At 43.3% G+C, this 26055-nt stretch overlaps 2 protein-coding genes across 8 annotated transcripts in view; one reads left to right on the forward strand and one right to left on the reverse strand.

Moving 5' to 3' along the window:
- LOC142585947 (mitochondrial S-adenosylmethionine carrier protein-like) overlaps positions 1–15887 on the forward strand; it is a 57575-nt gene extending 41688 nt beyond the window's left edge. For 5 of the 6 annotated variants that reach the window (XM_075697076.1, XM_075697073.1, XM_075697077.1 and 2 more), the window contains 4 exons: positions 1238–1301; positions 3361–3425; positions 10262–10335; positions 15538–15887. In XM_075697076.1, the coding sequence (XP_075553191.1) occupies positions 1238–1301; positions 3361–3425; positions 10262–10335; positions 15538–15754 (420 nt within the window). In that variant the 3' untranslated portion in view covers positions 15755–15887. Of the gene's footprint in view, positions 1–1237; positions 1302–3360; positions 3426–6056; positions 6312–10261; positions 10336–15537 lie in introns of those variants that run through there. The other variant, XM_075697075.1, reaches the window with a different exon arrangement.
- LOC142585946 (cytochrome P450 2J4-like) overlaps positions 1–26055 on the reverse strand; it is a 95113-nt gene that overhangs the window by 11575 nt on the left and 57483 nt on the right. Inside the window, exon 10 of one of the 2 annotated variants that reach the window (XR_012829158.1) lies at positions 15158–15207. The exons of the other annotated variant lie outside the window; for it this stretch is intronic. The gene's annotated coding sequence lies outside the window, so the exon portion shown is untranslated. Of the gene's footprint in view, positions 1–15157; positions 15208–26055 lie in introns of those variants that run through there. 2 annotated transcript variants of the gene reach the window in all.

Here is a 26055-nt window from a genome sequence, read left to right on the forward strand (position 1 = left end):
TTTTTTTTTGTTTAGAACAAAATTTACTTTTTTTTAAATCTTTCTAATAAATTGGCAGCAAAGTGTGCTATACAATGCTGATTAGGTCATATTTTGCTTGGACTGATACAGTGTGAAAATGGAGCCACAAAATGACCAGAAGATCACTTTTTCCCCATTTTTGTAATATTAACATGTTTTTAGGTTTTAGGTTTAGTCTTTATTTCTTATCGTAGTATGTCTATGATCTAGTATACACACATACCAAGTCCATACTGTGAATATATTCCTCATTGAACAAATAGTTTTTTCTCTAAAAGTTATTCAAAAATGGGGAAGTTGTCAACTTTTTTTCTTGACAGAAGATAATGTAAATTAAAGCAAATAGCAATAAAGTACAATAGTCGTGAAATAGTGCCGTCTGCCAAATATATAAAAAAAATCTCAGTAATAGGTCAAACCAGTAATCTTGTGGATATTTTTCTGCCCGATATGGTTTCCCTTGTGTGTGCAACCTTTAAAGCACCCTCATGGCATTAGAAAACTTTTTAGAGCACAGCTGTTAGGCACCAGTCTCATCGGTGAGTGTTGGCAGCGTAACCAAGCGAACAAACACGGTTAAAGATGAAAAAGTGAATGTAGACCACAGCGGAGAACGAAAGACATGAGGAGGAAAGTGTAGGAGGAGGGTGTGGCAAAGGGGCGAGAAGAAAAGCGAGGTGCAGCGATGATGGCTATGAGATGGCAGCTGCTAGTGTGAAATGCACCCATGCATCACCCATGCTCTGGCTCTTGCGATCTCCAGATTAGCGAGGCATTTGTGCCACAGTTTGCTCTGTTTGCAACAAGCCGCACGAGACAGATTGTCTGTACCACCCAATATATTGTGAAATGAAAACATGTATAGAGCTTTGCTTAAATTTTACATTAGGGAGTATCGTAATCATCGGTGAATTTTTTCAGAAAGAAATTGCTGGAATTACTTCCCACATTGAGGTAAAATGGTATGATTTTTTCAGCAGAATCGGAGATGGTCGGAAAAGCACCTAGTGCACTTGAGATGGAATGACCCTGCCATATAATAAAAAAGATGTTGGGTGTCATTTAATGAGGTTTGCTTAATAGCTTGTATACCTGTTGGCCAGTGTGTACTTGTGCGTGGTAGCACTTTTCAGTAAGTGCCCCTACTTTGTTGCATTGTGTTAGCTCATCTTTTTACAGGTGTTCTGGGACTTGCGCCTTCTTTTTTCTTTTTTAGAACATGTTTGCAAACCCGGATTCCTTAGTGACCTGGCAGGCTGCTGTTTGTGGGGCTATATCAGGTATGTTATGTCAGTTTCTGTGAAACTATACTGACTTTCTGAATTTCACTGACCCACCTTGAAAAAGTAAACATGGAAAGTTTGGACATTCTGCTGGAAATTTAGTTTGGACGTTCTGCAGCTTTCATACTTTTATTTCACATTATGATAGTGTTTTTTAGTCTGCATCATAAGATAATGTTTGGGATTAACACTTTCTTGATTGATCTGTAAGAAATTATGCAGAAACCATTGAACATAATTGTCAAAGCAAGAAAATGCCTTATGCAGACCACAGAAACCAAGTGGAAATGTTAGCAGTACTTCCCAGAGTACGCTGCTGACATCAATAATGGTGTTTGATGACAATGTCACAAATTATCATTAACATCTGTTAGTAGACGGGATGACACTGTAAATACCATGAAAATGGTTTCGGCACGATGAAGAAGGCAGTATGACAACAAAATCTCGACCATGTGATGACTGGCCTCGGAACAATATAATTGTGACAGTGTGACGATGATGGCATGACAGTGGCTGCACATCGGCACTTCCCTCATCTCACAAAGTTTACTACACAGCTACACAAAATTTGGGTACGTTTCCGACCATTCACTTTAAGATCGTGCATAGTGTCAGTCAGTCTTAGTGAAACGATGATGATGATAAGATGAAACCATGCTGGATCTTGACAAGAGATACACAGCAATCTATGGCGATGAACGTGCCCCGCAGTCATGAGCCCATGCAGTGAAGAGACGCGACACAGCACCACTACCGAGCATAGCACCTAAACATTCAAATGCCACAAAGGTTTCATGCGACAGCATGTCTGTCTGAAGGAGCTAGTTTGCCTTAGGCACCGAACGTGGTTCGTGACTCGGATAACTCATCTGCTGCCTTTTCACTCAGGCAAATACCCAGCCAGCACCCAGCATTCACAGTAGCCAAAGAAAGCTATTTGCTTTAAAATTAAATTTGCCATCATGTGCTTGAAAAGCCAGGTGTTCAAGGGGAGTGAACTAATTTCACCACTTGTTACATGCCACAGTGGCTGTGGCACTCTCTTGCTGAGCATGAGGGCCAGGGTTAAATTCCCAGCCACATCTGCTGCATTCCAATGGTGGTGGAATGCAAAAACACTATTATACAGTCAACTTCCATTAATTCGACACTGGCGGGATCGAATAAATCAATTGAATTACCTTGCAGGTTAAATGAATCAAGATGCAGAAAAAGCAACACACACACACACTGCTCATTCACAAGGCAATATTTGCTCAATACTACTAGCATGCTCCCAAATCAAAGGCGCACCAACTTTCTTTGTGTCCAAAGTGGAAAAATAATGTTTAGATAGCATTAAAGCTCCTAGACAAAGTAAACATCTAACGTGCGCCTGATTTTTTAGCAAAATAATTGTGCAACGGTCTAGTACGTATTGCACAGTTGTGGCCAGTTTTCTATAGTCAGCTTTGCCGCAATACAGTTGTTATGCGGCAAAGCATACAAGCACCGCGAACGCGTTCTTTTTTAAAATTCAGTTTGGTTGGGAAAAAAAGAAAGACGAGTGCGAGTTACAGCTACCACTGTTGCTTGAAAGTCTTGCTAGGACAGGCAGAAAATACTTAGGGGACAGTGAATGCATTGAAAACGTCATTGACCATAGAAAAAGGCATTTTCTATGGTCAGTGACGTTTTCAATGCATTCACTGTCCTCTAAGCGCTTCCAAGACAGATGCAGCTAGTAAAACGAATAGTCAAGTTAAATTTATCCAGCGAAGGCCAATTTTAGGATTGAAATAACGGAAGTTTGGGCCCACAGAAATGCATGGGTGCCACCCAGGACCTGCAGTCAGGATCGAGTTAATCGAAAGGGCTAATTATCTGCTGCACTGAGCTTTGCAGGGAGAACAAAAAACCCTAGACAGTAAAAATTAATCTGGGAACATTCGTTACAATGCCTTTCATAGTCTCATGTGTTTCCTTGAGACATCAAACCTCATCATTCAACAACTTTTATGACAGGAGGCAACATCGCTGTCATGTAATATAGGAAAGCTTATCACTATTACAGGTGGTATTGCAGGAGGACTGACCACTCCTCTTGATGTTGCTAAGACAAGAATAATATTGGCTGAGGTAGGTCATCTGTATTTATTATCACATCCATTTTGCTGCCTTTTTTTTTTTTGTAGAGTATTGTCTCTTAATGTGGCTACCTTTTATTTCAATGAGACCTTTGCTCAGTCCCTGAAGCTTGTGTATATTCTGTTAGACTTGCCCCACTGTGCTTTCCTGACATGCTAAACCATAGTGTGCAAGAAGCAGTCACATGCACTTGCCATCTATCTCCTCCTCACAGTCACTCACTCAAGTACAATTCTTCCTCGCTGACTAGTGCATGTTGAAGTATACCTGGAAATATCTCCTTCAGGCAACAGTCAATTGTCTCTGTTGAGAATTTATATTAATGCATTTATTCCATCTGTGGCATTAATAGATGTACTGGGTGATTACCAAACTTTAGGCAAGGTTTAAAAAATGGCATGCCTTAACGCAATTGAGAATAACAGTATATCGTTTGTAGTTGTCTTGTGTTACATAAACGATTTTTCAAAGTGCGAATCTTGAACTATTTAAACTTCATTTGGCAGCATTTTGAATATTTAGGTCATAAGTTTGACCAGAAGGGTTGTAGAGTGTGCTCAGAAACACCCTATAAAGCTGTTTCCAAGATGTTACTTTTTACGTGGTTCAATTCTCTGAGCTTTTGAGAAAGCTCGCTGCCATCGCCACCTCATATGCCTTCGTGTAAGAAGTAACAAGTGTTCTCTCTGTAAAATAACGTAGTGGGCAACCTCCTGTATTTTTGCTGAGCACGAGGTCGCGGGATCGAATCCCGGCCACGGCTGCCGCATTTCGATGGGGGCGAAATGCGAAAACACCCGTGTGCTTAGATTTAGGTGCACGTTAAAGAACCCCAGGTGGTCAAAATTACCGGAGTCCTCCACTACGGCGTGCCTCATAATCAGAAAGTGGTTTTGGCACGCAAAACCCCAAATATTATTATTATCCTGTATTTTTGTACCACCCACCCCTTATGTAATGCCCCGCAAGGGGTCTTTAAGGTAATAAAATGAAAAAAAAATGAGAAAATGAAAATGACAAAAAAAGAAGACTTCATGTAAGCTTGCATGTGTGGCTTGCTGTGGGCTCAACTGTGTTTTTAAAAGGATACTAAAGGCAAATACTGAGTCAACCTGGACTATTTGAATACCATTCCAGAAACCTCGCAACATTTGTTTCGAGCCAAGGAAAGACTTAGTTCACGAGAAAATTGCACCTGAAGGGTCGAATGCCTTTTTCAAAATTCAGATCTCCCGCTACCCAACCGGGGGAGTGGTGACATTGCACACGCCATCACCTTCCTTTGCTGCCGCCGGTGGGTAAAACTCCGCCTGACAGACGGCGCTACCGAGCCGAGACAGAGTGGTCAATTCGCCGCTGCAGCTGCTTTTTGGTCAAGTGCTGTGTACCGTTTGGGCATTCTGCAGCATCACGTGGAAGTTTAATTCTCTGTTACTTGCAGTTTATGCGTTTCATGAGCCAACAAAACCAGCGCAGCACTATGTGATAACGAAAATAGTGAAACTCGAAAGCAGCGGCAGTGCGGAGCCAAGTAAAAATGAAACCTTTCGACCACCCGCATTGTTGTCAAGGGTAATTTCAATGAGTATTTTTTTCCATAAAATGAAATAGAACTGGACAAGTAGCATTTTATTTTGTCTTATAATACAATACAAAGATGTTTTTGAAATGAATGGTTGAGCACTAGAGACAGAATTTAATTGAGTGCTTTCATAATTGGGCAGGTGCTTGAATGTCCCGGGGGAGTTGCTAACCATATCCTGCATTTACCTTAATTTCTTGATTATTAAGGCACTGTTCGTGATAATGTTGACTCCTTAGAGATTCTCAAGCATTAATCTATCACTTTAGCTTGACTTAATATTTGCCTTTAGTATCCCTTTAAAGAATGAAGCCTACATGCCTATTGTTAAAGCAGCCAATAAGTGCATTTCAATCTGCTTTCAGCCTTGGCCTATTGCTTATCATTTTGGACCATGGCACATTTTCATTTTCACAATGAATGTGTTGATGTGCTGTTTTCGATAGTTGTGGGCAAATGCGTCTATTTGCAGTTGACATGCAGCCTTCATTCTCTTTGAGGGCATGACAAACTAAATGCACACACATGCTATTACTCTTTTTTAAGCTTTCTTGAGCGCACAAGAAGAACCACTTAAAAAATTCATCAGATACACAACTTCATTGGGTGTTTCTCAGCATTCTCTACAAGTTTTGCAATCCAACTATGTCCTAAAACAATTATGTAAATTTTATAATATAGTTTATTTCATCAACAGATATGAAATTCATGTGTGAACTCTAAAAAAATATTAAGTTGTAGATGAGCAAAATAATTTTGATCACCTGGCCTTACCTGCCCATAGCAGATGAGGCACACTTTTATACCAAAACTCTAAAGCAGCACTACAAACACCTCCGCCATTCATTACAGACTCTTCCGCCAACCACACCCTTTCCTCTCCACTGCCGAAATACATACCCTCAGGGCCATCCAACTCAACACTTTGATCATGCCAGCACACCTATACCTTTATCGTTACTGCTCCGACCCTTCGTGTCCCAACTGCCCCTCTACTTATGCAAATGTAGAACACATCCTTCTTCTCTCTTGCCCCACAGCCCTACTACCCCCTCCCTACCCTAACCCCCACCTCCCCACTGGCGGGTGTGCTTGGCGTTGGCGGCCTTCGCCAACCAGCTGGCCATGGTCCTCCTGGCGGAGGAATATCCACAGGTCTTAGTCTGGCCTGGAATAAAGTCTTTTCTTCCTTTCTTGTATGCAGTATACTTGGAAAACACACAGCAGTTTTAGAATTTTGTGTCATAGAAATCATTATTCTAATAAACAGCAACACATGAGAACTTACATTATGCAACATATTGCCATTACCAGCAGCCATCCAGATGTCCATAGACTGGCACATTTTTCCGACAAAAATTAGGTTAGCTTCAGAAATGGGGGACCCAAAGTTAGGGAATGCAAACTGCTTGACTTGCAAAAAAAAAATATGGAAGAGGATACACAAAAAGGCTTAAATGCAATATTTCTAACGCTCCCTATTCTGTGCATAAAACAGTTTTGCAGCAAAAGTCTAATTAAACAGTGTAGTGATAATCTGTATGCAGTGTACCTCTAACATAGTTCTTGTTAGTGCCTGTTGATCTGAGACATTATTTTGACACTACTAGTCCAAGAAAAATTTTTTAGACTACAGTAGGAGAACAAAAAATTTTAATTTTGCTTGTGCATGGCTGTGCAACATTGAATTGGATGGAATATGCACCACATTGCCCAAACACTCGCAAGCACATTGCACCACTGATTTTGAGGGACTATGCTTATAAACAACGTGATAAAATTTTTTCTTGTTACACTTTTGTTCTGCAAAGCTTTTGCTTGTGATTGTACAGTTGTAGATAAATGACCTGAAGGGTCTATTAGGTCATTACCTTCAGAGGAATTTCAAAATGACAATGAGTGCAGTTCTTGTCTAACATGACAAACATGCATGTAATTATCAGACAGAACTACGTAAATCTGAAATGGGGTTCTCCATCCTTTATTTTCACAAATAGTCTATTACTGTGTAATAAAACTTAAAATGCAATATCTGAGACATTATCCAAGACAGTGAAGTGAATTTTGTTTTCTCGGTAGCTCAAAATATTTTGGTAGTAAAAATGTCAAATGCTTAGCAAGAACTACATACTTAGAAAGACAGTCTGGATGTGCATGCATGTTTGGCCAGTGACATGTCTTGGCTATCCCACAGCGGGCAAGTGAATGTGTGTAATCTCATGTCATTATACTGATTGTATGGTATGGTTGGATATTAGTGATGGTGCACAATGTGTTTGCAATTTAGCATTGTCTACATGCTATGTATCAGCACTGCGAGCTGCTGACAGGCCATCAAAATCAACAGGAGACCGTTTGCTGGCCTGTCATGTAAGCTTGAGCTTCTTTCACACTGGCACGACTGAATTTTCCTGTATTACCTTGCCTCAACTGGCTGACATGGTGGTTCAGTAGCTGAGCACTAACTCAGGCTCAATTTCCAACTGCACTCTTAGAAAAATGTACACCAGACAAATGTACACCCTTTGGGGTGTATATTTGCTTTAAAACAATAATCGTCTGCCTTGCTTGCATTTCCTTGAAAACGGCATGCTCGCTACTTTCTTGCCGAGAACTCTCTGTCATGCTGATAACACGCATGCGGTTCGTGACTTGGAAGTACCGGGCTCGCAGCGTTAAAGGAAGGAAATGCAGTCAAGACAGATGACGATTATTGTTGTGTGGCAAGATATGACCCAGAGGGTGTAATTTTGTTTAAGAGTGTATGACGTCTAAATAGTGATGGAGGTGGAGAACAGAAATATCCAAGTGCTGTGCCTTGGGTTCAAAGTTAAGAACAGCTGGTGGTCAAGATATTATGGGGTTCTCCAACACAGCATGTCTCCTATATCTCGTGTTGCCTTGAAGCAATGTTGAACCCTGTCAATTGCAATTTAATCAGCTTGTTTAAACTTTCCTTCTACTGCATTGCAACATGAAAGTACTCATGCTATTACTTTCTTGGAAGATTGATAGAAACACTACCAGATCGATTTTCCTCCTGGCCTCCATGGAGTGCTGTTATCTGCATTGATTATCAGATACTACTTTGCGGTAATGTGGCTGGTAGAAAAAGCTAGAAAATTTTAGCATCATTGAATAGTTTATGCATTACTAGTGCTGTCAATTAAAGCACGATTTGCAGCTTTTGAAGTGCTTATATCTACAACGCATACCCTTGAACACTTGTGAGTGTGTCTACATCGCATTGGTACCCAGGAATATGCATCCTGAAGGCAACAGTTGATGCACTCTCGTGGGAGCATTACAAAAGAAGTATGCCAATTCTCATGATGCGCGGTGCACACACATGGCCAGGTATGAGGACTGAGATGCCCACACTGTCAGCTGTCATAGACTGCGCCCTCCATGAGATTGCTGCAGTAACGATACAGCGCATTGACACCACAGGAGCTGGAGAGGCAGCCAGAGCCACAGCCATAGCCACGGACCCTCAAAAAACACACATCACAATAATCATAGACTCACACGAAGCATGTCATAACTACACAGCTGGTAGGATTTCCCGAACGGCAATCTCCATCTTAAGGACATCTACCCTCCCTGAAACGGCCACAACAGTATGGACACCCGGACACGATTCTCTCGCCGGGAAACCGATGGCCTACGCCTCGGCTCGAGCACACGCTCACCTAGCATAACAGTCTGACAATCGTGACAAGGAGAATTTTGAACCAGTTTGCAAAACAATTTCATGCCATACTTCAACACTACAGACTACAGTGCAGGAAGTACCCCCACTGCACGACTCCCTTGCGTGCTGAAGCAGTTTCATGGAGGCAGCTACAGACAAACACCTTTCCGCACCACACACTATATCACGCCATGCACCTCGCGCTATACCTGCACAATGCCCAGATTGCAATGGCTCGGCCACGTTCCACCATGCCACTCGGGTGTGCCAGTTCATGAGCGCCAACCCTATAATCCTGCATCCATCCATACGGCAGTGGGAAGCCTCGCTGTATAGTGTCAGCTCCTGGGACCAGCTCGATCTAGTCGTAAGAGCGCGCTGGGCAGTTGCGGCTCATGCGGTCCTGGACTGAGGACTCTACCCACGCCCGGGGCCTGTCAAAGGACCCTGCGGTTCCTCTTTATTTTAATAAAGGTTTCTTTTCTCTCTCTCTCTCTCTACAGTTAAGGTGTTTGTAACATTAGTGAGGTACTGGTCTTGGCAATGATCCTAAGTGATCCTGGTAGACAAAGCTTACTAGTCACTAACTGTGCATATATCTTTAATTGTTGCTAGTCCCCATGATTTTTTGCTCAAGCATGGGGCAGCTAGACAACATATCAAGGATAACTTCAGAAGTAGCCTCGTAGGAAGCTGAAATACAGGTGCTGCTTAGCTGGTTGCAGCACTATAACATTCTTGCTCTTTCCCTAAAGTAATGTTTAAAACTCGTAAAGCTAACCACTTTAGGCCACAATCACTTATGAAAGGGCACTTGAGTAGGATTTCAGTCAGCAAGATTTTTTCGCTTCATGTCAGTATAGTGTAAGTTCAGTTTCAAGTTTATTGATCTATTTTATGTTACGAAAAGCTGCTTGAAAAAGTTGTGAATAGAAGTTGCAAAGTAAAACTGCTAAGGGGGGTACCTCCTCTAAAACAGGTGTACAAGATTGTATGTAGCAGAAGATAGAAGACTTGGAAGATACAAAGTCAGTACTTAACAGTGGCTGTAGACTTCAAGTACATCACCAAGGCCACAAAATAATATCAAGGTATTCAAATGGAAGAAAGGGCATAGTACACCGTAAGGCATAATGTGTGTGTTGTTTAAAAACAAACTTTAGCAAACATAACTTTAGGGAATTATGTAATGAACTTAGATTATCACATGATTTATAATAGTTCAGAGCAAGTTTCAAATGAATGTTGGAGTGAAAATGCCGATAAAGCTCTATTAATCATGTTCACTGTAGATTAAATTAGGTTAGCTTGTTGAGAAAAACCTCGAGGTTTTTCTTTGTGAGAAGTGGTATGTAGAAACTGTCAATAGGCAAATCTATGTTGCCAGTGTTGAACATGAGCGAGGCCATGTTTTGTTTAAACGAGTCTTCATCTATTTTTTCATGTAAACTTTGCTGCTGGTGCATGTGCTAGCCATGTTTACGGCATTATCAAAACAGCTTCTATTTAATAAATTTTTGTCATTGCTCATACCCCATAAACTCTCTGCAGCGAACGAGCCACCTAGCTGATGGGAGCATGTATGCTGCACTGAAGACTGTATGGCATGAGAAAGGGTTACCAGGGTAACTAACATTGCCTGCTGATGCTTGTCTCGTGAATAATTTCTTATTTTTGATAGAATGGATTTGGCATTGTTGGTGCAAAGAGCCTACCTTAAAGGGCCCCAAGCCACTCTGAGGTCGAACTTTTTTTATCATACGAGTTTCATGTAATTTGAACCATACTTCAAAAATAAGCTAGTGCACCTGAGTTACTCAGACTACATTTAGAAATAGTAGTTAGCTAATTAGCTATGCATAATTATGCAAAAATAACAAATATTATTTTTTGAGCATAAGCCACATCTTCAAAAGTTGTAGAGTAGACTCGTAGGCACTCACGGAAGTTGTTTCCGTCATGTTAGCTTTAATGTGGTTCTTTTTTCTGGGCTCTGAAGAATGCCCATCAAGTATGAAAAAATGGTGTAGCTGTGCTCTTGTGTGTCTGGATAGCAGTGCTCTCAATCATGTTTTAATAGAATTAAATGTGCATGCACGTTGTAAAAGAAAGACGGTATTTGCCATGTCGTCCAACGTATATGAGAACATTTATTGCAAAGACTGTTATCCACTGTGGTCCTAAATGACAAGAGATAAGCACGCACTGAATGTGGATTCAAACACTCGTTGGCTTCATTTTTAAGATGTGCATGTAGCTTTTGTTCTTATGAAAACATGATTGAGAGCACTGTCATCTAGATGCTCAATAGTGCAACTACATCACTTCATTCTTGGCAGGCTTTCTTTATACTCCGTAAAAGATAACCATGCAAAGACTGTCTTGGAAGTAACTTTAGTCAGTGTTTTGGAGCACACTTCAGAAGTTTTTGAATATGCTGTAGGCCCTATAATGGGTATTTAATACTTTGAATAATTAAGCTTAACCAATTAGCTAACTACTCACACTTAAAAGATAGTCTTATGACGACTTTGAAGAATATATCATTGGTCTCATTCATATGAGGGGTACCGTTCCATCATTAACAAAGTTTGGTTCAAGTTAAGTGAAACGTCCTGTATAGTGGCAGCTGTGTACCAGTTTACAATGAACATGCAGTCCCCAGAGTTTTTTTAAATGATGCCATAATATAGCAAAGTTACAAATGTATGATGCATAACTATGCAGCTGCAGTGGCTTTTCTCCTTGCCTTCGCTACACTTCACACGGTTGCTCTCTTTCTTGTACTTCTCCGTGTTCCACTCACAAACTTTGTGCACTGCTGCAAAAGCCATGGGCTGCATAAGGCAACCAGAGAAAAAAGCCAGATTCCAGAGCAAAATATTCATTTATAGATGTGCAAACTTCACCTTCTTTCTTTCTTTTGCTTTTTTTTCCTGCAGCGTCAGCTTTTATTCATGAGTCATCGAAGGTTCCAGAATAATTACTGGTGCCTGCGTGTCTTCCAGAAAGTACTACACAATTTGTGTCGCACATGCAATCAGATAACACAAGATTTGCTGACAACAGACAACAGATAGAACCATCAATAACATTCAAGAAACTTCTGATACATGCAGGTGCATCCTGTGTTGAGCGGTAACATCTGTTAGACGGTAAAATGCGGTCACCCGATGAAAGATGAACAGTACATGTGTCAATACCCCCTGCTTGAATAGCATCATCCCAATGCTGCAAACAACAAAAACACCCGTAGTAAAGATACAACAAAATAACAAAGTTCATTAGTGGGCATAAAAGGGCTTAAGATGCACCATGCGAACTACTTTAGATTGTGTGCAGCGCCGCTGTGATTGCGAAATACTGTCTGGCATAGCCACATAGTCCAGCATGCCAATACGTCAGATGATCTTGTAGGGTCTGAAATAGCATTGCAATAGTTTCTCGCTGAGTCCTTGTCAGCATATCGGGGCTGAGCTGAGCAATTCTGAGCTGAGCAGCACGGCCGACCACCACGCCCGTAGATTTTCCGGGGAGACTGTCATTTTATCTTGGTATATTTCACATCCCCACAACATGTGTTAAAAGGTGGCTCTAACAGACTTGCATAGAGAGACTTGCATAACTTGCACATATCGCTCTCGTATATATCGGGTAGAAAGCGTCTTGTCAATTAAGTCATTCCGTTAGGCCACTTGTCTATGGGTGGTAGGCAGTGGTCCTCCGGTGGCTTGTCTGTCTATACTGCAGGATGGCTTGAGTAAGCTCAGCTCTAAAAGCCGTGCCTCTGTCATTAATGAGAACTTCTGGCACACCAAGTCGCAGCAGGATGTTCTCGACTAAAAATTTGGCTACTTCTGCTGCACTACTTTGGACAGGGCTTTCGTTTCGGCATAGTGGGTAAGGTAGTTGGTAGTAATTGGGTAAGGTACTGGTTTTCAGATGTTGATGTTGGAAAGAGTCCCAGATAATCCATCCCGATATGCTGAAACGGTCGGCAAAAAGGCACGGTTGGCTGTAGTAATCCCGCTGGCCTTGTTGGCAGTGTCTTGCATCGCTGGCAGTCTCGAAATGTCTCGACGTAATGGGTGACATCGGTGGTCAGGCATGGCCAATAGTACTTCTCATGTATTCTTGCGAGAGTACGGGAAAACTTGAGGTGCCTGGCTGTCTTATCATTGTGCATGATGTGAAGGACTTCTGACCGGAGTGCTGCAGGCACAACAAGAAGGTAGTTTGCGCGGGCTGGGGAAAGTTCTTCTTCACCAGGACGTCGTTTTGTAAGAAAAATGGAAGACAATCCGTGCCTAAATACACTTTGGACAAAGTCGGTCTTGCCTTGCAAGTACTCCGCAAGGCTTCTGAGTTCTGGGTCTGCTCATTGCTGCTTGACAAGGTCGCTTACACTTAGTTTACCTAAAAAGGCGTCCTCATCTTGGTCATCTTGGGACGGCGGGTCCATGGGAGCTCGAGACAGTCGGTCAGCATCAGAGTGTTTTCATGCGGACTTGTAGATTAGAGTGATGTCATATTCTTGCAGTCTGAGGCCCCACCGTACCAGGCGTCCTGAAGGGTCCTTTAAGTTTGCTAGCCAACACAATGCGTGATGGTCGCTGACGGCTTTGAATGGCCTGCCATATAGGTAAGGGCAGAATTTTGCTGTAGCCGAAATGATGGCGAGGCTCATTAGGGCTGAGGATTGGGCAAGTTGGTATTGCATCCTAAAACTGGTACCGCGCAACATAGAAAGGAAGAAACAAGCTGAGCTGGCCAGATGAAAGAACAGAGCACTCTGTTCATAGAAAGGAAGAAACAAGCAGAGCCGGTCAGATGAAAGAACAGAGTGCTCTATTTTTTCATCTGGTCAGCTCGGCTTGTTTCTTCCTTTCTATATTGCGCTGTACAAGTTTTTGGATGGCGAGGCATCCCTTTTCTGTGATAGATTTATTGCCTTCCGCTTTTGACGTCAGCCAGCTAGCATAAGCTATAACCCATCAGTCTTTCCTCTGGACTGGGACGGCACCGAGGCCTTGTCTACTGGCGTCAGTGTGGATTTCTGTATCGGCGTCTTTGTCGAAGTGCGCAAGTACCGGTATTGACTGCATGCGCCATTTGAGTTCTTGAAATGGGTTGGCCTGTGGCATTTCCCACTTGAACTCGACATCAGATTTAGTTATATGTGTCAGTGGCTCAGTGATGCGGGAAATGTTTTTGACAAAGCGCCTGTAGTAGGCACACGTGCCAAGGAATCGATGCAGTGCCTTCTTGTCGATGGACTGCTGGAATTTTGCGATGGCAGCTGTCTTCTGCATGTTGGGGCGGACTCCAGATTTGCTGATGATGTGGCCCAGGAAGAAAAGCTCGTCGTAAGCGAAGCAGCACTTTACTGGCTTTCGACTGAGCCATGATGACTTGATGGCATTTAGTACTGTCGCAAGCTGCCTAAAATGGTTGTCAAAATTTGCGGCGAAGATGACAACATCTTCCAAGTAAACAAGACACGTCTGCCAGTTCAATCCTGTTAACACCATGTCCATCATGCGCTGGAACATTGCAAGCGCCGAGAACAGTCCGAATGACGTGACCTTGAACTCATAGAGGCCATCTAGCATTATGTAGGAGGTCTTTTCGCGATCCCTCTTGTTGACTTCTATTTGCCGGTAGCCAGTCGTGAAATCAATTGACGAGAAGTATTTATTGACGAGAAGTAGAGCTGATCCAGTGCGTCATCTATCTGTGAGAGGGGGTATACGTCCTACTTCGCGATCTTATTCAGTTGACGATAATCGACGCAGAAACGTAGGGTTCCATCCTTTTTCTTCACCAAGACTACAGGAGATGCCCACGGGCTTTTCGACGGCTGGGTGATGTCGTGCAGCATTTCGTCAACCTGTTGCCTTATACCTTTACATTCTCTTGTAAAAACTCGGTAAGGGTTCTGGTGAAGTGGTTGAGCGCACTCTTTGGTTATCACGCGATGCTTTGCAACTGTTGTTTGTTGAATCCTCAATGATATCGAAAAGCAGTTGTCCATTGTCTGTTATCACTGAATCTTGTGTAATCTGGTAGTATACACAACACAAACAGTGTAGTACTTTCTGGAAGACACGCTGGCATCAGCAATTATTCTTGAACCTTCGATGACTCATGTATAAAAGCTGACACACTTGCCCCACAAATCAGATTACGCAAGCTTCAGTGACAACAGACAAAACCATCGATAACATTTGAGAAACTTCCGATACATGCAGGCGCATGCTGCACTGAGTGATAACATCTGTTAGATGCTGAAACGCGGTCACCCCATGAAAGATAAAAAAGTACACGTGTCAATATTGTTTTCATTCTAGTAGGGTAGAAACTTGGGCTTCGGTGTAGCATAGTTCAAATTCTTGAGGACCAGCAGTCAGACAACGTACATAGAAAAGAGCGACGCACACATTGTATGGACTATCAACCGTGTGAGTTTATTGCTTCTTGCTTTGAACTTTACGCATCTGGAAAAAGCAACAAAAAAAGGAAAAGAAGGGGTTGGGAGCATAGATCAGACCTATAATGAGAGATACAGTTCCTTTTTGCGCAGAAGAAGTGACATAGTGCTGACGAACACGTCTTTTTTTTGTGTATCATAAATGCTTCAAATATTTCTTGGACATGCTGCTCATAATATTTTCACATAATCTGGCACCTGTCGTAATCTGGATCGCATTTTTTTGTGTACTTCATCTTAGTACTCGTTCGCAATGATTTGAACGATGTTTTCATATTATGTGGATAGCCCTTTTGCACCAGATCAAGACATAACCTTACTTTATTTTCCTTTCCAGGCTTTTTAGCGGTGTCACTCCCAGAGTAGTCTCCCTTTCAGTGGGGGGCTTCATCTTCCTTGGTGCCTACGATCAAGCCAAACAGCTCTTCTACAATTTCTTCCCACCTTCTTCTCGTATGACCAGTTTGACACATACACCTGTGATGACCACCAGTAGAAAGCAGAATTTGACAGATTTGTCAGAGCCAACCTCGTTTTCTAAGACAGCAACATGACCGAGCTCGAGATGTGCCAACTTTCTGGCTGTTACCATGCGCTGGTGCAAAATAACCAAGTTGAGGGCCATAGTTTAGTTCCTTTTTCATGGTCAAAAAAATATATTTGCAAAAAAATGATTGTGAATGTGAATGGTGTCCCAGGATGTATTTATTTCGAACATTTAAGCTTATTGGAGTGGAAGAATACATTTGCTCCATCTATGCTTCTGATGTTGCAAAAAGCCTTTGGCACTTGACCTAGTTACATGGAATTTTGCTCATTCTTTCACCCACATTTGCAAGACTAGAATTTTCACTGGCATTAGCTGCTATAAATCCAAATAAGGTGGAAAGTTGGGCTTGTTGGTGGTTAATGACACTTCGAGGAAGACAAGATAAACGGGAAGCCTTTTGGTCTTTCCTGAAAATGTTTGTTCATGAACAGTGCTTGTGGTTGTTCTTTGATGATTGCCATTATTGAGGTGACATGTCGGCCCAGCTGTTAATCTTCCGTACCGTCATGAACAGGTCAGTTCAGGAAACTGGGCATTTTAGGTGCACACACAGTTAACCATGCCTGCCAGCTCACTACTTTTTCATAAAGTTTAGATATTTGGAATCCTACGGTTCTATGAATGCAGCATCAAGTTCTGTGAACTGTTCACAAAAAAGTTTATAGAGTTGAAAAATAGGGCTGCGCAATATTGCAAAAAATGTTCACAAAATAGAAATTGTAGTGGTGCCTACACCACATGCTTGAGGTGTACTTTCTTCGAGCAAGTTTATTCAGACAAGTTCATCTAGCAGGGGCGATCGGTAACAGCAATGTCACTGTGATCTAAAAACAATGTTTTGTGGGGGTTTACTATCTGCTGTTGCAAGTTTGTTGCTGCTTGTGTGCTGTGTCTAAAGGTAAATATTGATTAATTAAATGTGTATGCATCCTACATGAAGTGTGTCCTGTGGGCGAAAAAAAAAAGAACTTGCTATTAGCACTAACACCGCTCATTCACGGAGTGCCCATGGAATTTTTTTACAAATTTTAATGTTCACATGTTGGCAGGTGTGGTTAACTGTACATATTTATATTGCTTTACAGGAATAAGGTCTCAACAGAAAAAGACGGGCTATTATTTTCTGCTCGGCTATACTCGTAGACAACTTTCTGTGGCAATAAAAGGAAAGCTATCGAGGCAAATTGTGCACAAGCAAAGCACTTCTGAAATAAGTCTCACATTTTTCTCTGCATTAGTTTAACCTGGAGAAGAGGAAACATAAACACCTTATTTACAACAGATAAATAAGACAAAACACGCAACTGAGTGCTCAGGTTGACTTATATTATGGCTTTCACCTTCCACTTCTGGGCAAACACAAAACTGTCGCATGTAGAACCTGTGTCTATTCAGTGTCTTTTCTGAACACCCAGAAGCACTCCCACACGTTGCAGCACTACTTAGCCTGCTTACACATCAGCAGAAGCTCAAACCCCGTAGCTCTCTGTTTATTTCTACAGAAAGTCGTCCGAGAGTATTATTAAAGTGTGTTACATGTGAAAAGAAAAGTTGTAAAACAAGTGATGCTTTTTTCCTGTGTTTGACTGGTTTCACTTTTGTTCATGTCTTAACACACCATAACAAGAAGAAACAAACTCATAGCGGACATGAGCATGCACCGTTCACTTAAATGTCCTAAAACAAGCTCTAGAAAGGCTCGGGTGGCATGCCTTTATTCTGAAGCATAAGCTAAGACACACCCTTCGTGGGGGCTTAGCGGCTATGGTGCTGAGTTGCGAAGCATGAGGTCATGGAATTGAATCCCAGCCACAGCAGCTGCATTTTGATGGAAATTAAATGCAACAACGCCCATGTACCATGCATTTGGCGCGCGTTAAGGAACCCCAGTTGGTCAAAATTAATCCGCAGTAACCTACTACAGCGTGTTTTACAATCTGGTCTTGGTTTTAGCACGTAGAACTGCAGAATTAAATTTTTGAAAGCTTTGAGACAAAATCAATCGTTAATTTGCATTAAAACAGATGAATTTTTAAGGCAGCTGAAAAATACAACTAGGATAGGGTTAACATCATAAGAAGCCAACAAACACTGACACGAAGGACATGTGGATCCACAACAAATGGGGAGACGGCGCCGCAGTAGCTCAATTGGTAGAGCATTGCACGTGTAATGCAAAGACGTGGGATAGTTGTTTTTTTTGTCCACTTTCATTTCCACTAATCTATCATTTCTTTATTTTATTTATTAAGTACAAGTAATTTCCCCTATGTTGTTCTTGGTGTCAGTGTTTGTTGGCTTCTTATGACATGATTAATAAAAATAAGGCCCCTCGGTTAACTCCCTTTTTTCTGGTTTAACTAGGATAGGGGTGTTTCATGAAATGAATCAAGTAAAAATGTACAGATCTAATGTACATGTTGGAATCTGTGTGGAGCAGAGCTTTAACAAAGTGATTAATTAAAATGCTTCACAAGTAATGACGATGCATACAATTTTGTTTACTTTTGTACTATGCAATGTGTAATGTCATGCAATGTTTGTTTATTCATCACAAACGTCACAACTTTATTTTCATCTAATTTTTATATTTAATCACTAAGTTAATCACAAGCTATGCTGGAATGCAAAGTCAATATCAGGCAGCGGCACAGTGTGAAACTGCATAGTGATGTCACTAGAACGAAGGCAGTGTAGGATGCTTGTTAAGGGGAAAATGGAGATGACAAGTGTATTCACAAAAAAGTATGACACTTATCAAGCAACGTTTAAGGCTTCTGTACCTCTCGTGTCACGGACCCCCAGGCATACCCAGTGGCATACCCCCAGTGGCACAAACTGAACAGCTAAATCAAATAAAATCAAGCAAATCTAGGAATTGACTAAAAATCGCCCATCTGCTCTCTGTAATAACAAAGACAACAATGGGAGTTCGTTGGGTCTCAAATGTGCTTTTGGCACAAAGGAACGACAACACAGTAGTGCAAACATTCAAAAGGGCATTTATTGGGCCTTCTATACACCAATATAGCCACACGAATTTTTACAATTGGAATGTGCCAGTGGGTGCTGACAAATCGAAGAATTCCGACTCACCACAACAGGATATCGAGCGAATATATTCACCCCATGCCAGACACCGCCTTATCGGTAACGTGTAGTCACACAAACGGCATGTTTGAACGATCGTGTTTGTCCATCCTGATGCCCCACTGAGGCTTCTCGTAGGATGGTCCCGTGAAGCGTGCTGTGCACACGAAACATCAGTGCGTCCTGAGCGTACTTCGACGTGGTGAAAGATATGAAAACTAAGAGGCTGTTCTTTGTACTACGTGCCCTCCTCTCCTGTTTTCAGTGCACCATGACAATACCGTATTTACCCGCGTATAACCCGCCCCTGCGTATAACCCGCACCCCTAACTTTGAACTCGGCGGAAAAAAAAAAAAAAAAAAAGCTCGCGTATAACCCGCACGTTTACCTGAAAAAAAAAAATTAGCGCTAGAAAGATGCAACTCACACTCAGTGATCATTTCGTTTTCAGAACATTTATTCAAACGACCGCCACCACGTCACTGGTTATCCGATTCTTAATCGTCGCCGCTCTCACTACTGCCATCCGAGGCTTCATCGCCACTCTCAAAGACGTAGTCGTCCTCGGAACCATCCAGACTATTACTGATCGCACATTTTTTAAAGCTTTTGCGCACCAAATCGGCCGGTATCGCTTTCCACGCATCCACGATCCACTGGCACAGCAATAGAATATCAGGCCTTCGCACGCGTCCCGTCGGTGTGAGGGCGTAAATGCCGTCGGCCATCCACTGGGCATACAGCCGCTTCACGCGTGCCTTGAACGGCTTGTTCAGGCACACGTCGAGTGGCTGTAGCATGGACGTCATGCCGCCAGGTATTATGACGAGGTCGGTGCTGGTCTCGGCAAGGCGAGCCTTCACCGCATCAGTGCAGTGGCCTCTGAAGGAATCTAGTACGAGCATCGAACGGCGTGCCAGCAAGGCACCTGGTCTTCGCTCCCAGATTACTCGAAGCCAGTCACCGACTAGGCCACTGTTCATCCACGAATTTTCTTCCGCACGCACAACGATTCCTGGGGGCAGTGGAATGCCAGGTAGCGTCTTGCGTTTGAAAATGACACACGGGCGCAGTTTCGTGCCGTCAGCCAAAGCGCATAGCATGACTGTGCAGCGCAGCTTGGCATTTCCGCCGGTCAGCACGCTGACTGATTTGGAGCCCTTTTTTTCCATGGTCGTGTCCATCGGCATCTCAAAGTACACAGGTGTTTGATCAGCATTTCCTACTTGAGACAGCAAATAGCTGTGCTCCTTCCGAAGTGCGATCACATATCGTTGAAAGTTCAACAACTTTTCCTCGTAGGCCCGCTGGCACATGGTTGTTCGCCGCCGCATAGAAAATCCATGTCTTCGCATGAAGCGCTGAAGCCATCCACGGCTTGCACGAAACTCACGTGGAATATTCAATTCCCGGGCCAACTTCAGGGCTTCCATTTGCGCCATCTCAGTCGAAACAGCGTGGCCACGACTTCTCTGCTCCTCAATGAACTTCGCAAGCTGCGTCTCGAGGTGGGGGTACGCGCCAGTCTTCGGACCCCGAAACGCTCGCCTGTTCCGGTTCGTTGCTTCGAGACTCTCTTTTTTCTTCCTCCAGTCGCGAATGCACGACTCGTCGACGTCATGCTGTCTTGCAGCAGCTCTGTTGCCGATTTCTTCGGCAGCGGCTATAATCTTTAGCTTCTCTTTCGCTGTGAAACACTGCCGTCGAGTCGCACTCATGATGCCAAAACAAAGCAGGCAAACAGTGCAAACTGGGGTAAGTACACTAAACAGCGCCTAACGCGAGGCTCAACAATGCTGGCCTTTCGTTGGCCCTTCATCGGCTTGACAAGCGTCGATGACGATGGGGATGGCGGACTACACGGGGAGGCCGCCGCACATTGCGGTGAAGCCGACCCCCCCCCCCCCCTCCCACGGAAAAAATTCGCAGATAACCCGCACCCCCACTTTTTAAACGCGTTTTTTCACATTTTGGTGCGGGTTATACGCGAATAAATACGGTATACTTCACCATTCCATTAACAGGTCGGTGTGCTTGAGAGATACCTGTTAGCCGACATCATATGTTCAGTTTTTATGTAGGATTTTTTTTTTTTTGTATGCAGAACAGGAGCTCTGCATACTTGCACTTTATGTAAGCTTGTTTGCTGATACTTTAAATCGGTGGGCATATAACCTTCGTATACACAGTGTTGCGGCGCTAGATTATGTCTTGAACGTGACTTCATATGGTTCCCAGGTGGGGGCGACGTCTTCGGCCCGTGAGACGAGTTCGAGTTGCGTTTTCTTATCTGCTCTTGTCAGCAGCTGGTCATAGAATAGATGGTTCCAATTCTCCTCGGAGGGAGCTGGCAGTAATGATTGTGGGGGAGGGTTACCCTCGCATCCCCAGAGAATGTGTGCCCGAGTGGCGAACAGTACGAACACTCCACGGTGGCACTTAGTACAGACAGGGTCGTAGTCCCCGCCAGTGATTAAATAAAGCCTAGAATGACTGAGAATGGAATCGGTCTGCAGTCTGCGAAGCATGGTGGCTTGCGCTCGGTCGAGGTCGGGGTGGGTAGGCGGGTACACGCATCTCGCCTCCTAGTAGAAGTTGCTAATGTCAACACTAGGTCTACCTGCCCTAGCTTCCTACCCTGCAGTGGCAAATAAAGTTGTTTCTATGTCTCTCTCTTCATATGGTAGTGTGGCGGAGGCTTCGAGTTGAATAAATCAGAAGCTCGGAAGTTGCGAAATCGAAAACCAACAGGTTTACTGGCACTTGAACAAAACTTATTTACACCGTTCAATTGGCAAAACATTTAAAAAAATGAGGCCAAGAGTTTAAAAACGAGCGTCTGGATGAGCCCCATTTCCATGGCCCAGAGCCGCTTGTTTTCTCTGTGCGTCATCATTATAACGCCTAGCTCTGTTCCAGCCCTCCCTTCTGGCACTAGCCCATCACACACGTAACAACCCACTAGGATGACAGCCAATCAAGAAGCACAAGCAACACTGTTGCAGATGGAATATCAGACCAGAGGCCCCACCAAGTTCCAGCGGGCGCAAAGGCCGAGAGAGGGTCTGGTCGTGGGAATGGGAGAGGAGATTTGTTACTCTCAACTGGTCTCCGCTGCTTCTCAGTATAGGGCATGCATCAGTTCGGGGCGGCTTTCTTCCGGGGAACGTCCATAAGCCCTTGGCGTCGTCTCAGCCTCCCCAGGAGTGGCAACTCTTTCTTCCCTTTGTGGTGCTTCTTCTCTGACGAGGGGAGCTCGTTATGGGAAAATTAGCAGCGCCCAGCATCGCGTAGGGACTGTCCTCTTCCTAGCATGGCTTTCGAATTCTAGCACGTCACAAACAGCATGTTGTCTACTGCAGTCATAACAACAGTCAAACCTTGTTATAGTGAAATGGGATATAAGTAATGGATGTAACAAAGTAAGTGAAACTCTCCTTGAAATCCTTAGAGATTCATGTTGCAGTACATGCAATAGTTCATATAACGAAGTAATAAATATAAAGTAGTTGTCACTCCCCTTAAACTTTGTTATAGTGAGGTTTTGCTGTCTATCCACAAATATATCTGCCAAGATACTGAGTGACCCAGCCAGCAGCCACGCCATATTCATGAGGGCAGGCAAAGAAAGCTTCACTTTAAAGGTGTGCATGCAGAGTGGTGGGAACAGGATCTTTTTTTACTAGTCCATGCTGTTTTAGTTATGCGTCCTACAGTCACGTTGACTAGACGTATCGAGACTAAAATATTGCGATGTCATCGATTGTGGTTAATTTGGCTATGTGTTACTGCATGTGCACTTATAAACACAGGCCTTAGCCCAGCACAATATATTGGTGCACTCCGGAGCACGTAGTCAACTGCACAGCAATGTGACGTTCATTATGTCCCAGGAAACATGCAGCTAGCTAGTAGACGTCTACATTTCAGCTTGATCTAGCTAATGCCACAACTAGTAGTCGTCTTTTTTAAGCTGTGCTCTAGACCTAGACCTCTACAAGCCGGCTGGTAGCTCAGCTAATGCTCTCTCCGCTTACGGCTAGTAGCCACCTTGGGAAGCACTGCTTTAGCTATGGTGTAGACATTCAAAGTTCAGTGTTATAGTTTTGCAGCTGCTATAGTTAGCGCTGCTTACCAGGCTTACAATCCTGGAAGGTTAAATTTTTATTTTACATGACATGACAAGAACTTTATTTGAGTCCTGAGGGACTGAGATCTTGGGGAGCCAGAACCGAAGGCTCCCGAAGATCAAGTCGGTGGCTCCGCCCACGATGGGACCAGGAGATCAAGTCCCGCCGCAATGTCGCGGGCCCTCTAGAGACAGCCTGGAGTTGAATGTGGAAATTGCTGCTCTTGAGAGATTCCTGCCATTGTTCTTTCGTGATAAGTGGAGAGGCGTTAAGGGCTGGGCACAGCCAGAGCATGTGGTCAAAAGAGCATGAGTCTCACTAAAAAAGTGCAAGAAGGGCAACAACCACATTAAAAATTTCACTTCGATTGTGGTCACTGTCTTGTGCCAAGTTAATTCCCAACCAGATGAGCTGTTGTGAACCCGTTAATTTCATGCGACAAATATCAAACTCATCATCATCATCAATCTGGTTACGCCCGCTGCAGGGCAAAGGCCTCTCCCTTACTTCTCCAACTACCCCGGTCATGTACTAATTTTAGCTATGTCGTCCCTGCAAACTTCTTAATCTCATCCGCCCACCTAACTTTCTGCTGCCCCCCTGTTATGCTTTCCTTCCCTTGGAATCCAGTCCGCAACCCTTAATGATCATTGGTTATCTTCCCTCCTCATTACATGTCCTGCCCATGCCCATTTCTTTTTCTTGATTTCAACTAAGATGTCATTAACTCCTGTTTGTTCCCTCACCCAATCTGCTCTTTTCTTATCCCTTAACGTTACACCCATCATTCTTCTTTCCATAGCTCGTTGCGTCATCCTCAATTTAAGAAGAGCCCTTTTTGTAAGCCTCCAGGTTTCTGCCCCGTACGTGAGTACTGGTAAGACACAGCTGTTATACATTTTTCTCTTGAGGGATAATGGCAACCTGCTGTTCATGATCTCAGAATGCCTGCCAAACACACCGCAGCTCATTCTTATTCTTGTGATTATTTCAGTCTCATGATCCGGATCCGCGGTCACTACTAGCCCTAAGTAGATGTATTCCCTTACCACTTCCAGTGCCTCGCTACTTATCGTAAACTGCTGTTCTCTTCCGAGACTGTTAAAGATTACTTTAGTTTTCTGCAGATTAATTTTTAGACCCACCCTTCTGCTTTGCCTCTCCAGGACAGTGAGCATGCATTGCAATTAGTCCCCTGAGTTACTAAGCAAGGCAATATCATCAGCGAATCGCAAGTTACTAAGGTATTCTCCTTTAACTCGAATCCCCAATTCTTCCCAATCCAGGTCTCTGAATACCTCCTGTAAACACGCTGTGAATAGCATTGGAGAGATCGTATCTCCCTTCCTGACGCCTTTCTTTATTGGGATTTTGTTGCTTTCTTTATGGAGGACTATGCTGGCTGTGGAGCTGCTATAGATATATTTCAGTATTTTTACATACGGCTCGTCTACACCCTGATTCCGTAATGCCTCCATGACTGCTGTGGTTTCGATTGAATCAAACGCTTTCTCGTAATCAATGAAAGCTGTATATAACGGTTGGTTATTTCCGCACATTTCTCTATCACCTGATTGATAGTGTGAATATGGTCTATTGTTGAGTAGCCTTTACGGAATCCTGCCTGGACCTATGGTTGACAGAAGTCTAAGGTGTTCCTGATTCTATTTGCGATTACCTTAGTAAGTACATTGTAGGTAACGGACAGTAAGCTGACCGGTCTATAATTTTTCAAGTCTTTGGCGTCCCCTTTCTTATGGATTAGGATTACGTTAGCGTTCTTCCAAGATTCCGGTACGTTCGAGGTCATGAGGCATTGCATATACAGGGTGGCCAGTTGTTCTAGAAAAATCTGCCCACCATCCTTCAATAAATCTGCTGTTACCTGATCCTCCCGAGCTGCCTTCCCTCTTTGCATAGCTCCCAAGGCTTTCTTTACTTCTTCCGGCGTTACTTGTAGGATTTCAAGTTCCTCTAGACTATTCTCTCTTCCATTATCATCGTGGGTGCCACTGGTACTGTATAAATCTCTATAGGACTCCTCAGCCACTTGAACTATCTTATCCATATTAGTAATGATATTGCCGGCTTTGTCTCTTAACGCATACATATGATTCTTGCAGATTCCTAGTTTCTTCTTCACTGCTTTTAGGCTTCCTCCGTTCCTGAGAGCACGTTCAATTCTATCCATATTATACTTCCTTATGTCAGCTGTCTTACGCTTGTTGATTAACTTCGAAAGTTCTGCCAGTTCTATTCTAGCTGTAGGGTTAGAGGCTTCCATACATTGGCGTTTCTTGATGAGATTTTTTGTTTCCTGCGATAGCTTGCTGGTATCCTGTCTACCGGAGTTGCCACCGACTTCTATTGCACACTCTTTAATGATGCCCATAAGATTGTCGTTCATTGTTTCAACACTAAGTACCTCTTCTTGAGTTAAAGCCAAATACCTGTTCTGTAGCTTGAACCGGAATTCGTCTATTTTCCCTCTAATCGCTAACTCATTGATCGGCTTCTTATGTACCAGTTTCTTCCGTTCCCTCCTCAAGTCTAGGCTAATTCGAGTTCTTACCATCCTATGGTCACTGCAGCGCACTTTGCCGGCACGTCCACATCTCGCATGATGCCAGAGTTAGCACAGAGTATAAAGTCTATTTCATTTCTTGTCTCGTCATTCGGGATCCTCCACATCCACTTTCAGCTATCCCGCTTGCGGAAGAACGTATTCATTATCCGCATATTGTTCTGTTCCGCAAAGCCTACTAATAATTCTCCCCTGCTATTCCTAGTGCCTATGCCACATTCCCCCACTGACTTGTCTCCAGCCTGCTTCTTGCCTACCTTGGCATTGAAGTCGCTCATAAGTATAGTGTATTTTGTTTTGACTTTAGCCATCGCCAATTCCACGTCTTCATAGCTTTCGACTTCCTGGTCATCATGATTGGATGTAGGGGCGCAGACGTGTACGACCGTCAATTTGTACCTCTTATTAAGTTTCACGACAAGACCTACAACCCTTTCGTTAATGCTACAGAATTCCTGTACGTTCCAGCTATATCCTTATTAATCAGGAATCGGACTCAT

The sequence above is a fragment of the Dermacentor variabilis genome, chromosome 6, assembly GCF_050947875.1.
Source record: "Dermacentor variabilis isolate Ectoservices chromosome 6, ASM5094787v1, whole genome shotgun sequence".
In the NCBI taxonomy this organism is placed as follows: domain Eukaryota; kingdom Metazoa; phylum Arthropoda; class Arachnida; order Ixodida; family Ixodidae; genus Dermacentor; species Dermacentor variabilis.